This window comes from Syngnathus acus, chromosome 13 (assembly GCF_901709675.1).
Source record: "Syngnathus acus chromosome 13, fSynAcu1.2, whole genome shotgun sequence".
Classification (NCBI taxonomy): domain Eukaryota; kingdom Metazoa; phylum Chordata; class Actinopteri; order Syngnathiformes; family Syngnathidae; genus Syngnathus; species Syngnathus acus.
This window is the reverse complement of record NC_051098.1, coordinates 4,744,858-4,758,113: the sequence shown is the minus strand read 5'-3', so window position 1 is coordinate 4,758,113 and position 13,256 is coordinate 4,744,858. Positions and strand designations below refer to the sequence as shown.

Sequence of the window (13,256 nt, the reverse complement as noted above, 5' to 3'; positions counted from 1 at the left end):
TAATACAATTAAAATGACAATAATTAATTCTAAGAAAAATACATCTTCAAAAACAGCATTTATTTTCACGATTTTTTCCCATGCAGTCAATTAAAACATAATAAACGAAGGTATAATGTACAAACTTTCATCTGCAGCCCCATATGAGCTTTGAATATCAAATGGTTTGTGACATTTAAGTTCAGTTATTTTTATGACACACCTTTCTTCAGTTGGTAATACTTTGAAGGCATGGTGGTGTTCATCAAAGTTCTCTGTAAATAGCTTGTGTGTCAATAAAAAAAATGTCATTTTCAACCAGAAGTACATCATCTATCTGACAATAGACTGGCATGTCTTCTTCCATTAAACTGCAAACAAGTCCACCTTTGTACTCAACACCATCAACTTTAACCCAACTTGTTGAGATCACGTCTTTTGACAACATTTCAAGAATTTCACTGTTGACCACATTTTCATCTCATAAAGAAAATAATTGTATTGGCCCATTGTCACGACTCGTCCCCGATCATGTCCGTGGTTTCTGTCTGTGTGCTCGCCCCTCCCCTCCTGTGTGCACGTGTCCGTGGTTTCTGTCAGTGTGTCTGTGTGCTCGCCCCTCCCCTCCTGTGTGCCCTGATTAGTGTGATCATTCTCACCTGCCTCTTGTTACCTGTCCTTGTATTTAAGTCCTGTCTGTGTGTCACTCCTAGTCGGATCAGTGCGTGTGCGTTTGTATGAGTTGTGTGTTAGTTTCACGATGTCTTTTTGGTTCCTGTTGCTGTCTTCTTGTTTCACGTCCCGGTCAGTCTCTCAAGTTATTGTTTCTTTAAATCGTGTCAGTTTGCCTTTTGAGCTCTCCAATAAACCCTGGTCCAAGCTGCACTAGGTCGCCCTGCTCCATTTCCACTCCGAATCATGACAGAATGATCCGACCACTACAGCGACCAGCGCTTGGACCAACCGTTGTCCGCTCCCGCAACTGCTGCATGGTCGCCACAGAGCTGGGCTCGAGCGGCGCAAGACGCACGGCCGCCCCCCGACCCAGTCCCGACGGCGCGGATGCTGCGGCCGCCACCAGTTCAGGCGGCGTGGATCCAGCGACCGTCACCCAGTTGGCCTTCAGCAGCGCATGACGCACGGCCGCCCCCCGACCCAGTCCCGACGGCGCGGATGCTGCGTCCGCCACCAGTTCAGGCGGCGTGGATCCAGCGGCCGTCACCCAGTTGGCCTTCGGCGGCGTGTGACGTGCGGCCGCCGCCACCCTGACCCAGTTCCGATGGCGCAGATGATGCGGCCGCCACCAGTTCCAGCGGCGTGGATCCAGCGGCTGTCACCCACTCTGCTTTCAGTGGCGCAAGACGTACGGCCGCCCCCCGACCTAGTCCCGACGGCGCGGATGCTGCGGCCGCCACCAGTTCCGGCGGCGTGGATCCAGCGGCCGTCACCCAGGCGGCGCTTTCGGCGGCGTGTGACGTGACACTCCTACCTTTTGGTGCAGTGGCTTGACTGAGTTCAGAGTTTAAGGTCGTCCTCTTTGGTTCTGCACTCATCTTGGAGACGCTTGGCTTTCTGTCAGCCTGACAACTTCACCTTGACACATAGACAGCTGCACCCGCACTTGTCTGGATTGTCGGAATCTTGTGCACGGTGCAGCGTGGGACAACATGACGAAACGTAGTAGATCCATTCGCTATATCTGGGGATTCGGCCGTGGCAGCTTTGTTTTGTTTGGGTTTTATCGTAGGTGAGTCACGCGAAGTCGCGAACCCAGATTAAAAAAAAAAAAAAGTGCACACGCTGCGCGAGAGCAATTTAGAACTTTTATTGCGCGTGCTATTTAGACGTTTTATGGACAAAACGGGACATTTTTGTATATGTAGACGGATATTGAATCACTACTCGAAATTGCAGAAGAAGAGAGTAGCGTGTACGCGCTTTGACCTCTTTGATACATTTCACAATTATCCCGTCTATCACACGGTTTATGAAACATTCGAATTTGTGGAGAAGTTTTATGACCCTTCCTTCACGAGGCTTCGGGCTGTGCTCAAGTGAGAGGCGGGCTCGTCTTCCTCCTGGCGGATTCCCAAATCATCCCTTGGATGCCAACCAGTATGCCATCTCCCTCAACAAGTACGCACACAGCATTGCGGAGATCGCACAAACACACCTCAAGGAGATGCAGACATACGAGGTGTCTTTTGGTAAGCCACAAGTCAGTTAAAATCATATTTTATGACTAGGTTGTTTTCCTTATTTTCCCCCAGACGCCTTGTTTTCAGCGGTTGAAAATGTTACCATTGCAGCAAGGGAGTTCCACGAGCCTCTACAACACGCAAACATAGCAGAGTAAGAGATAGAATTTTCATTTACACTCAGATGTATGCTTTGATCAGTCCTTTGCAGATACGTAGAATGAACCATCAGCTCTGTATCTGGAGAGAGCCTTTATGGGTTTACCTGGAAGACCATTCGGCAGGTATTACAAACCAACTGAACTGCCTGCCCTTCACGCCCATTCTCATTATTTTCTAAGACATTCTGTATTTTTATGTTCACTAACCCTGTTTTCCAGCCATGTGGTATTTGCTCCAAGCAGCCATAATAAATATGAAGGACTGTCTTTCCCCGTTATCTACGACGCATTGTTGGACATTGAGCGCTCAGCGAACCAAGAGAAGGTTTGGAATGAAGTTAAACGACAAATTAGCATAGAAGCATTCACAGTCCATGCTGCTGCCATGACACTTGAACCGCCTGGATGATGCACACATGAGATAAGATGAGCCAGAGACTTTGTCAAACTTAATGTGCCTTGACTGAATAAAAGATTGGACTCACTGAAAATGTAATCAACGGATGCATTTGTAATGTTTAAAACCTTTACATAGACAATTTTATTGTACAACTAATAAGACAATACAAAATGAAAAGTGCATAGAATAAAAAATTCAACTGAACTGAAGTTTTTCATCAATTCAACAACCTCTGCACCTGCAGAATAAAAAAAATACCGTTTTTTTTCAGTGTATAATACGCCCCCATGTATAATATGCACCCTAACAATGGCATGTTGATGCTGGAAAAAAAGCCTGTACCCATGTATAATACGCACCCAATTTTCTTTTTTTTTTTTTTAAGTCCAATGATCGTCACACACGCAGGGAGGCAAGGGGTCCCATTTTTATAGTCTTTGGTAGGGTCTTAACTAGGCTGGATGTATTTTTTTTGTTGGCGTTGATTTCTCCGACTGCCCGTAAAGGCACCACCGCGATCAGATGAAAAGAGGAAAGTGACGTGCGGACATGTGAAAAAGGCGGCTCTGTATGGGAGAGACGTTGAAGAGTAATAATAACACCCTTGGAAACCAAAACTTGCCCCTCGTCGTGACTCGGAGCCGCAACAAATGTTTCGGATTTGTGTAGGGTACATTGTGACAGCAAACGAGCAGGTGATCGAGCAAGCGTCTGATACGAGAGCATTGCGTTCGTATGGAGCGTGTTTGAAGTGAACAGCAGAGACGAAAGGAACAAGGCAAAGTGTTGTGAAATAAAATATTACCTGTAATACGCATTTTGTTATTTGCTGATTGTATTAAACTATCACATTCATTGTCAGTCAAGAAGAGAAGAGGACTATTATCCCTTCTTTGACGAAATGACCAGAGCACAGTACAAACACTATTGTTCTTTCGGTATTTATTCAACCCACATTCTTTCACAACATGACAAGAGAACAATACATAAATCAATACTCATACCAGTACCATGATTTTCTTTAAAAAAACAAAAAAAAATTAAATTAAAAAAAAAAATTTAAAAAAAGATTGTACCCATGTATAATGCGCACCCCAGATTTTAGGACAATAAATTAGTTAAATTTTGCGTATTACACGGAAAAAAACGGTAATTAGAATGCATAAAAAAACAGGTGCACAAAATTTAAATAGCACTATCATGTAAGAACCACTTACACGCAGTAACTTGATCACCAGTTTGTTATTGTGAACCAACCACCAGATGCCACAACAAGTACAGGAAACTAAAATAGAATAGATCTTTATTTGTCACACATGTACAACGAAATTTAAAAAGTGCCAACCGATCAGCGCACGAGATAAAAAAATAAATAGAATAAAAGATAAAAAAAATACAAGCTAAAAACTCACAGAAGACATACAAAGCAGCAGGCAAATCATTTTCATTGATCATAGACCTTGTCATTCTTCCAGGAAGATTTTTGTAATGGACGGACTCATTCCTGAAAAAAAAGGATTAGGATTCACCATGAACACCAAAAACACTTCCAGGATTTGAATTTAAATGGTGCCAGATAAAAATCACTGAGTAGGTAGGAATTCCTTATCCATCTCTACCTCAAAGAGCATGTTCTTACCTTACGAGCGCTTTCCGTTAACCGTGGAGACTTGTCAAAAGTTCGAGACGTCTTGTTCTCTTTGTAGACCACTTGGGGTGACTTGAAGCTTCGCTCTCGGCCCGCTCGACCCGCCACAGCACGAGAAGTGGGGACCGGTTTATTATCTTTGTGCGTGGTCTTCGCAGGAGATTTCTTGGAGGTTTTGCCTGGTGACTTGCAGGTGGAGCTACGGAGTTTATTCAGGCCTCTTTTGAAGTAGTTGGTGCTGTTCTTAGGGGTGTTGTCGATGGTGAACATCATGGACTGCCTGCGGTCAACCTGAGAAGATAAAAGGAGAAGTCTGATTAACTGACCGTTTCCTGTTTGAAACCTTTGTCACATTTTGAAATTTGTTTCACAAAGAAAGTGAGTAAATTCGTACGAGTAATTTCTGCTGGTGAAATTCACCGAAATTGTTGTTTCACTAAGGATTAATTTCTTATGACATAAGGAGTTTTTCAAACTCACCGGGCTAAGGGCGGGGTGAAGGTTTGAGTTGGTGGATCCGCTGTTCATGTTCTTCTTTTTAGGAGTGTGGGGACGGGGGAAGCAGGTGGCTTTCATTTTCTTCTGGCAAATAAATGTTTCAGAAAGTAAAATAATGTATTATGGTTAAAAAGGAAAAGGGAAAAAAATAGTCTTAAAAAATAATTCCTTTTTGCAATTGTCCTGGCAAATAAAAGTTTTAGGAAATAAAATAATAGATTATGGTTGAAAAGGAAAAAATAAAAGCATCTTAAATCCAAACAATCTTTGATTTGCCAATATGACAAACAGACCAACCTCGGGTGAAGTCTGAGTAGCAGACAACGTGGACGCAGACCTCTTTGAGCATCTCAGCTGAGACGAGCTGACCGATTTAGATGGTGGGTAGCCCGCCATCCTGGCCAGACGGTGAGAGCGGACGCTGGATGTGCTACTCGAGTGTGGCGCCACAAGGGAGAGGCGATGTGAAGCGACGGATTCTTGCAGGTGGCCCGGCATGACGGATGCTCGACGAATGGTCTCCGTTGGGTCACCAGTCCGGACATCTTCGTCGGTGAACGTTAGCGCGGTCTTGAAGCCAGTCTATAGCCAGAGAAGGGTTCCAATCGGTAACAAACTGGCATTGCAACTTGGGTTGTTTAAAATTTATTATTCTTTATGTAAACTGGTTTCCAGAGTCCAAATTGTCTTAATAAAAGAAAATCCTCACAGTAATCAGAAAAGATGTTGAACTGATAAAAGTAATAAAGAGGTAAAAACAATAAACTGGCAATTCAAATTTTTGGTAGAACATTTCTCTCTCAAATAACATAACCATAACAACTCCTAGTGTTACAAGAGTTGAGAATCTCCCAACCTCAAACTCGACAGGATAGCTGCTCTTGAGATGAGGAAGGCAGGCTTTGTTCCTGGCCTGGAGCTCAGCAATCCTCATCCAATCATCAGGCGCACCTTCTGGCTCGTTCACTGCCCCGACGCAAAACATACTTGTGGCTGAACACATTGGAAGGACTTCAATTATTTTTTGGGTAAATGTCTGCTGTGGCGCTGCTCGGTTCAAACTTACTCTGCGAATGGATCGTGCTCCGCCGAGAACCAGGAAGACCGCTGAGCTGGTCGCTGACAGCTCCGGTCATTTTCGCCGGCGTGTCGGAGAGCTCCATGAACGCAGGGCGTGCGCCACGGGCACCGGAGAGGTTGGGCTGCGATTGAGCTGAAGCCAGGCTGTAGAACGTCTCATCATGTTCAACGCCACCTGGAGTTTTCTGCAGAGGAGTTTACCGTACAATGCTTCAAGAAGAACGTTTTCACACCCTTGATAGGAGTAACATGCGGTTGAAGAAATATAAACAAAGTTCTTCAGGGGTCAAATATAAACAAAGTTCAGAATCATGTCAACAAGTTTCACTTACCTTTGTCATGGTTACGTTTATAACCCGTGTCGTCCGCTGTCTTTTCACAGACGATGGATTTAAGCAGGGGAGATCCTTTCTTGTTTTGATTTCCGCAGTTGCTCTAGAAGGGAATATCGATAGAGTGGTCTGTGTTTGTTTACATCATCAGCAAGCAAGTAGCACATAGAGGTAAAACTGAAATTCTGTATTGGCTGCCATTTAGTACCTGTGGATGTGTCTTGTCTTTATTGGTGTAAAATAAAGAGTTTCCAGTGACTCTGCCTTCAGACCACGACGTTTGGCCGCCAGTCTTTCAGAACTACGGACAAGTGGCGTGCTCGATTCACCAGGCGCCGAAAGCTTCCTGTCAAATTGAAGGACAAGTCACACCAATTAAATTTAGCTTCACATAATTGCAGTGACAGATGATTATGTCAAGTTTTTCCCTTTGATGAATTTTAGTTCACTTTATACATAGCAAAAATTGAACCTTGTGCTGTTCAGCGAGTCTTCGAGGGAGCTTTGGTCGAGACTGTCTGAGCTCATCATTCTCTCTGGCTCCACTTTGTGAACATTTGCGTGCAAGTCCGGAAGTTCCAGGTAACACATCTCCGATGTTTCTCCTTGACGGTCGTGGATTTGATTGTGTGCATGCAGGTTGAAGTCAGAAAAGGCCGCCTTAGCACAAGCACAAGTGAGAAAAGGAGAACTTGAAACAGGCTTTATTTTGTTTACAGCAAAGGCACTCATTTCAGAGATCAGAGAGGTCACTGACACAACTAAATGCACTCTGGTCACACACAGCTTTGTAACAGAGACACGGCCATTATAATAGTGTAATGAAGCCAAACCGGTTTTAGAAGTTATCAAACGGCGCAATGGCACCGACATCAATCCTGAAGTAGGTCCATGTGAAAATGAGAAATCAGACAGTCCCTGCAGCATCCCACAAAACCTTAATGAGGACACTCTGCATTTGCACTACCATTTGGGGAAAATAATCTAAAAGTGAGTTTTTATTTCCTTCGCAAGATTGCAATTGTGATTCAAACTGCCATTTTCTCTCTTAAATATCAAAACCAACCTGTGCCTCCAAACGGGCCAGCTTGCTCAGCATGTCCTTTTCCTTGCTTTGAGCCTTTTCCAATTGCAGCTGGAGCAATTTGAGCTCCGTACCACTGGCGTTCACTTCCCGCTCTTTTACTTCCAGGGTGTGCTTCAGCTTGGCCACTTCCTCTTGGCTCTCCTGGAGAAGCTGTTTCTTGTCATTGTAATGACTCACAGCCTTTCCATCTACGACATTTGATGTTTGCATTATAGTCGCCGAACAGAAAGTACCGATGAATGCACGTCGACCCGAGTTCACACCTACCTGAGCTTTGTAGCGTTCCACAGCCTCTGTTTTCGCCACAAGTTGCTCCTGCAAATCCTTCTTGATCCACTTGGTCTCCTGTTTTTTTTCCAATTCTTTTAGGAGCAGAGCTTTTTCCAGCTTCAACGATTCAAGCTCTTCCTTGAGCGCTTGCTCCATTTTAAGTGAGGCCAAGTTCTCTCTTTCTGTGGCCTGCATGGTCTGAACGAGTCTCTCCTTCTCCAATATCAGCATCGCCACTTCTTTCTCCAGAGCTTTCTGTGTAACAATATGATCCATTGTTAGTCAACTGGGAACTGTTGAGGGAACGGGAACGTTTTTAACGCGGACACTTCCGGTTACAGGGCTGACTGCATAAGTGGACCTGGAGACAGAAATAAAAGGGAAAAAAAACGCAACAGAGGCTGATGCATTGTTAGCAAAACTGCAAGACCAACAGACTGCATCATTCTCACTGAATTGGTCAAATCAGATGGAAAACATTAAAACCGTTTTTGTCGTATTAGTGTGTTTCTAGAAATGTGTTGTAATTCACAGTTTGAGGAAAAGTAAATGAAGATCAAAATAAACTTTACTGATGAATGATTTGTTTTTACCTATATACACCACAATTTCACATAGCTTAATATAAACAGAATAATAGTATTTTTTAATTGCCAGCACAAGCTATTTAAAAAAAATAATTGAATGCATTTTACAATAGAAGAAAATTGAGCAGGTTTAAGTTGTCATTGGTGTGGCCCTCTGACAACTCAGGTTTTTTTTTATGTGGCCACTTGTAAAAATTAATTGCCCACCCCTGCTTTAAGCGGACAATTTCACAATTCAGCTCATCCCTCTGACATTTTAAAAAGATTCAAGCAAATAATTTTACAAAAGAAACAAAAACACAAAACATTAATTTCGTAATACTTTACCTCAATAACTGGCCCCATGTTTTCGCCTAGATCTTGCTTTGTGGCTGCTCTAATTTCTTCTTCCAAGTATGAAATCTTTCCCTGGAGTATCTGAATTTGTTCAGTCAGGAGCTCCTGTAATGAAAAAGGAATTAAGATAAAAATGGTACCACACAGATTAGATAAGGACCTGCCCCATGGTGACTATCTGCACGTGCCCCAACTGTGTGCCTAGGACGCTGCTCAAACGTTTGCCTGTTTTGCCGATTCACGACCACGGTTCATTGGGCGCCGTTCAACTTGACTGCCCTTACACCTGTTTATGGACCCCGTGGAGGCTATTTTGTGTGTTCTACGGTATTGAGGGGGGCTGGTTGGCCGCTGTTACTTTTTTCCTTTTCTTGTTGCTTTGCTTTGATGGCTTTTATCTTTCGCACTTACATATTGGCTTTCTTTGTGGTGCCGTTGTGTGGCAGCCTTATAGGAGCCTATTGAGTTGTGTCTTTTATATACCCACTCTGTGGTATGGATACTGCTGGGGCCTGAATTTCCCAACCCCCGGGGATCAATAAAGTTTCAATCCATCAAATCAGATAAAGACTTCAGGGCCAAGATACATTAAGTCAAAGTTGATGCAATTGTGATTGGGGCTGAACGTTTTTTTGGAAACCAATCTACCCGGAATTGCAAATTATTCACTAAATATTGTGATTGGCTATGCGAACTGTGATGGATTCTCCCAAAAAGAATATCTTGGCATGTGCTAATCATAATATCAGGGATGAGAACGGCAAATGGAAAAAAAAAACTGAAAAGTTGCCGAGGTCTGGGGGCCGCGGAGGGGGCAAAGCTTCCTGGAAACTCCTGGATTTTGGCAGTATAGCAACCCCAAAACCATTCATTTCATCACTCAATTTAAACAGTTTTGTTAAAAAAAAATATTCCTGCTTGGTGGGCTACCAAGGTGAATATAATACATCAAAATGACAATCAATTCTGGAGTTTTTGCTTTGATGAAAACTGTTAATTTTTTGCAACATCCATCCATCCATCTATCATTGAAGATTTATTCTTTAACGATATCATGACAATAGCCTAACATTAACTAGCGTGTAACATCATGTTACCCACATGCTGTAAAAGTAAAACGTACCTTGTGCTTTTTTGTTTTGATGTGCTCCTTAATGTTCGAAGCGCCGCAACCACCACAGCTTATCACATCTTGACAAAGAATGCACAAAACCTTCCCCGGGACATCTAACTTACGGATATGTTCCGTCAGGTAGGTGGTTACGGACTGTGTTCCGAGTTGTAAGATGGACGCTGCTCTCGAGCCATGCCCATCTGAAGCAGTTCCTGATCCCGTTCGACTTGTCTATTTCCCTGGCACGATCCTCGTCTTTTTTTCTCTAAAACTTTCGCCATGCTGGCTAAAACGTTTGCTAATTAGGCAAATGAGTAGGCAAATGATGCGTCGAAAGTAGCGCCAAAATGCTGCCAAAAATAAGGCGGCTGTTGTCGCAATACTGCTGCCCCCCCCCCATATATAAAAACAATTTTCTCAACGGATCTACACGATTCACGAAAATGATACTCCCGACGGAAAAAAACGCGGAAATCCGCGGATCCGCGGAAGATTCTCATCCCTGTAATATAAAACAAAACACCCCTACCTTTTGTGAAGCGGCTTGACTGAGTTCAGCGTTGAAGTAGACCTCTTTGGCTCTCCACTCCTCTAGAAGAGATGCTTGGCTTTCTGTCAGCCTGACAACTTCCGCTCGACACATGGACAGCTGCGCATGCAATGTCCGCATCTGAGGAAATACATTCCAATGTGACCAATAGCCAAGGGTTATTTTATACATTGACATTTTACAAAATGTAGTCGAGAACAGAGTGCCTCTCACAAGCTTTGAGCAAGTGCTCATACCTGTGAAGAGAGGACGCCGTTTTCCTCTTCAACTTCATTCACTTTTCGCTCCATCAACAAAAAGGAACTTTTAGCCTCTTTGTTTTCTTTTAGAAGCTCGTTGAGTCGCAGTTGTAACCTGAAAGAAAGAAATGTGGGAATGGTGAATGACAGCCCATTTATGGGGAGGGGGAATACAGAGAGGAGAGTTGGTTTTACGAGTTATTCTTCATCTCAAGGTCATGGATTTGTTCCCTGGTGCTGAGCTCATTAGCAGTTTGTTCCCCTTTCATCTTGTCCAGACGATACTGCAGCTGGTTGATGTGAGATTCTAAAGAAAACGTAATGAAAATGAAACAAAAACATTCAAGGCATACAATATAATCTGTGTGCACTTTTTATTTTCTATATCACTTATCAATCATCATAAATACAACACAAAAACGTAAATTGAGTACCTCTTTGTGCAATAAGGCTAATTTTTCCAGCGAGCTCCTTCTCCAGTCCATCCCTATAATCTCGCTCTCTGATAATCTCCCGCTGAATCTTCCTCAACTGGAATTTGGGAGTGTTCATTATATCTTGAAGAGGAGATTTGCTGTGGAAATAAATATTCAAGCAAAATGAATAAATACCTAATGCTTTAAATCTAATTAACTCACATAGGTGTCAAGGTCTTTTTCTTTTGTACAGTTAAGTATTTGAGTCAAACTCATGAGATGTTTTGTAAACAACAAATGGCCAAGCTCCAAGCATCCTAAAAAGTTCAAAACATTGACCAAAAGTAGGACCAATGCCAGCAATATATAATTAACATTAGTTAATGATACCTGGAAGAAGATGATGCCACAGTGTGCATATCGACAAGGTGATTTCTTTGTGCGATGGAACACCGGGGAGTCTTCATCGGAGAGTGTAGAGGCTGTCGATAAACTGGAAGTAGAGGTGCTTGTCGTTCTAGCGAATATTTCAGGAGTCACAGGCAAATCTGAAGGATTAAGTCAAGCATTCCAATGAGCATTCAAAAACCTGAAAGCACACCCACGAGTCAAATGCAGGAATGGATACGAGACTCACATTGCCTTGCCAAGTAGGCATCAAGACTACTACTCAGATAAACTCTGCCCTCATTCTCCATCACGTAAGAAACAGTCAGATTTGCAATCTCCCTCTGACAAGCAGGAATGGAAATATTGTTACAATGGCGCAGAATGAAAAGAAAACATTAAAACAGCATCGTATTTTCATAGTTTCAGCAAAAACAATTGTGCCCGCTTACCTCCACCTCACAGTCCAAGGTTTTAAGTGTGCACCGTTCACTCATCATGTCATGGTAAACCAGCAACAACAGCACCTAAAAAGAGCAGGCCAGACATTTCCCATTACCTTGTGTATAAAACAATAGAAGGATGTCATTGTTCTTGACCACTATGTTCAGGAGACAGTTTATTCGAACACCTACTAAGAACAATGAAAGACGTCAAGATTATTGTGGCAGAAGCACATTTTTAATCTCTGACTGCCAACTAGTGAGTCATAACACAGGTGACAAAGGACAAAGACAATATTGGTGTGCCACAATATAACTTATACTATGTACATATGATGCAAAACAACTTTGTGTACCTTTGCTATTTCCGAAGTCAAGTTGATTCCATTATTTATGTTGTCCCAGGATAATGAACAACTTTGGGTCGCGCTGAATCTGCAAACCTCTGTCCAACCACAAAACATTAAGTTGAAATAATGTTTTTCACATAAGAGATGAGACATTAAAACAGTGTTCTATCAGAAGGTGCAACTGAAAAAGAAATTGTGAAGAATGAAACTAAACGTAGCTTGACAATGCTTTGCAATGGTGTTTTTTGTACACTAATGTTCGAGACTAAAAAATTTATTAAAGCAGTTAAACACCGCACAAAGTGCACCATTGGAATGTACTGAATAGAATACGTAACACGAGGGAAAAAAAACAAGCCCAGACGTAGTGTGTCAGAAACTCACTCCACAAATTCTGCAATGGCTTTAAAACATTCTCTCGTGCACCTTTCGATTTTTCATTTCAGACTCAAAGCCAAGTGCTTGCATATAAAGTATGATACAAAACTGATTATTGTTTAATAGCCATATTTGAACGCTTGATTCTTACGCATGCGCAGATTGGATGTGCAAGTGGCTTATTAAGGGTTGGGCAACACCCAAAGTAATGTGACACACTTTACCGACCTGCCTATTTCTTTCGGTCTGCCTCCCTATTCTGATCAAAGTATGTACTGAGTAGAACAATACGTATCCGAGGGGGGGGGGGAAAAAAACAAGCCCAGACATTTACGTCAGAAACTCACTCTCCACAAATTCTGCAATGGCTTTAAAACGTTCTCTCGGTGATGTTATTGAAGGAGGTTGTTCCTTTTTCCTGTGGTGGAAAAAAGAAAGCAGGATAAAAGTAAGAAGTAGGGAAAACAAGAGTAAACAATCGAGGCTGTCTTGAATAAACGTCATTGTTAATGTACAGTCCTCACATTTGATATACAACATGAAGCAGCAACTCCCCATTCTGTAACTCTTCGATGTTTTTGATCGCTCGGTGGGGCAACGTGAGAGTACTTATCTGCAAACACAGCATGGACGAAGTTAGGTCAAAACTTAAAATACTACGAGCCACGGTGGCGTTAACTTACCCAGCCAAGTAGCGCCTTAACGCCCAGATTCATGAGTGCCATTTCGACTTACCCTTTCAACCCTGCTGGGAGGAAAATGCAATATTTACACTGGGTGTCTCGAAAGAAATCGCACAGGCA

General features: G+C 42.8%; 2 protein-coding genes and 1 long non-coding RNA gene across 3 annotated transcripts; 1 reads left to right on the top strand and 2 right to left on the bottom strand.

Annotated features, from left to right (window-relative positions):
* Nucleotides 1–2,395: 2,395 nt before the first annotated feature.
* Nucleotides 2,396–2,834, top strand: LOC119133010. Its single transcript, XR_005100030.1, has 2 exons — nt 2,396–2,461; nt 2,558–2,834. It is a non-coding gene; the product is annotated as an uncharacterized LOC119133010 (long non-coding RNA).
* Nucleotides 2,835–3,884: 1,050 nt separating this feature from the next.
* LOC119133003 (nuclear mitotic apparatus protein 1-like) lies at nt 3,885–7,561 on the bottom strand. The gene is made up of 10 exons (XM_037268623.1): nt 7,363–7,561; nt 6,769–6,956; nt 6,505–6,642; nt 6,297–6,399; nt 5,951–6,149; nt 5,741–5,877; nt 5,182–5,466; nt 4,383–4,677; nt 4,165–4,242; nt 3,885–4,029 (listed from the first exon to the last, which is right to left on the bottom strand). The coding sequence occupies exons 1-9, from the start codon at nt 7,393–7,395 to the stop codon at nt 4,202–4,204; spliced, it is 1,419 nt and encodes a 472-aa protein (XP_037124518.1). The 5' UTR covers nt 7,396–7,561; the 3' UTR covers nt 3,885–4,029; nt 4,165–4,201.
* On the bottom strand, nt 7,481–11,324 carry LOC119133004 (nuclear mitotic apparatus protein 1-like). The gene is made up of 8 exons (XM_037268624.1): nt 11,286–11,324; nt 10,914–11,053; nt 10,675–10,786; nt 10,477–10,594; nt 10,220–10,360; nt 8,568–8,681; nt 7,651–7,908; nt 7,481–7,571 (listed from the first exon to the last, which is right to left on the bottom strand). Exons 1-8 carry the CDS (start codon nt 11,312–11,314, stop codon nt 7,557–7,559), a joined length of 927 nt encoding a protein of 308 aa, XP_037124519.1. The 5' UTR covers nt 11,315–11,324; the 3' UTR covers nt 7,481–7,556.
* Between the last annotated feature and the right edge of the window lie 1,932 nt (nt 11,325–13,256).

Bases quoted from the DNA above. Each gene is read 5' to 3' on its own strand.
- LOC119133003 (XM_037268623.1), bottom strand. From the start codon at position 7,395: ATGCTGAGCAAGCTGGCCCGTTTGGAGGCACAG. The intron at 5,878-5,950 runs GTAAGTTTGAAC...CAATGTGTTCAG, and splicing joins GAGCACGATCCATTCGCAGA to CCACAAGTATGTTTTGCGTC. The intron at 4,243-4,382 runs GTAAGGTAAGAA...CTTTTTTTTCAG, and splicing joins ACGGTTAACGGAAAGCGCTC to GAATGAGTCCGTCCATTACA.
- LOC119133004 (XM_037268624.1), bottom strand. From the start codon at position 11,314: ATGCACACTGTGGCATCATCTTCTTCCAG. The intron at 11,054-11,285 runs GTATCATTAACT...TTATTTCCACAG, and splicing joins GTGGCATCATCTTCTTCCAG to CAAATCTCCTCTTCAAGATA. The intron at 8,682-10,219 runs GTAGGGGTGTTT...TTTTCATTACAG, and splicing joins GTCAAGCCGCTTCACAAAAG to GAGCTCCTGACTGAACAAAT.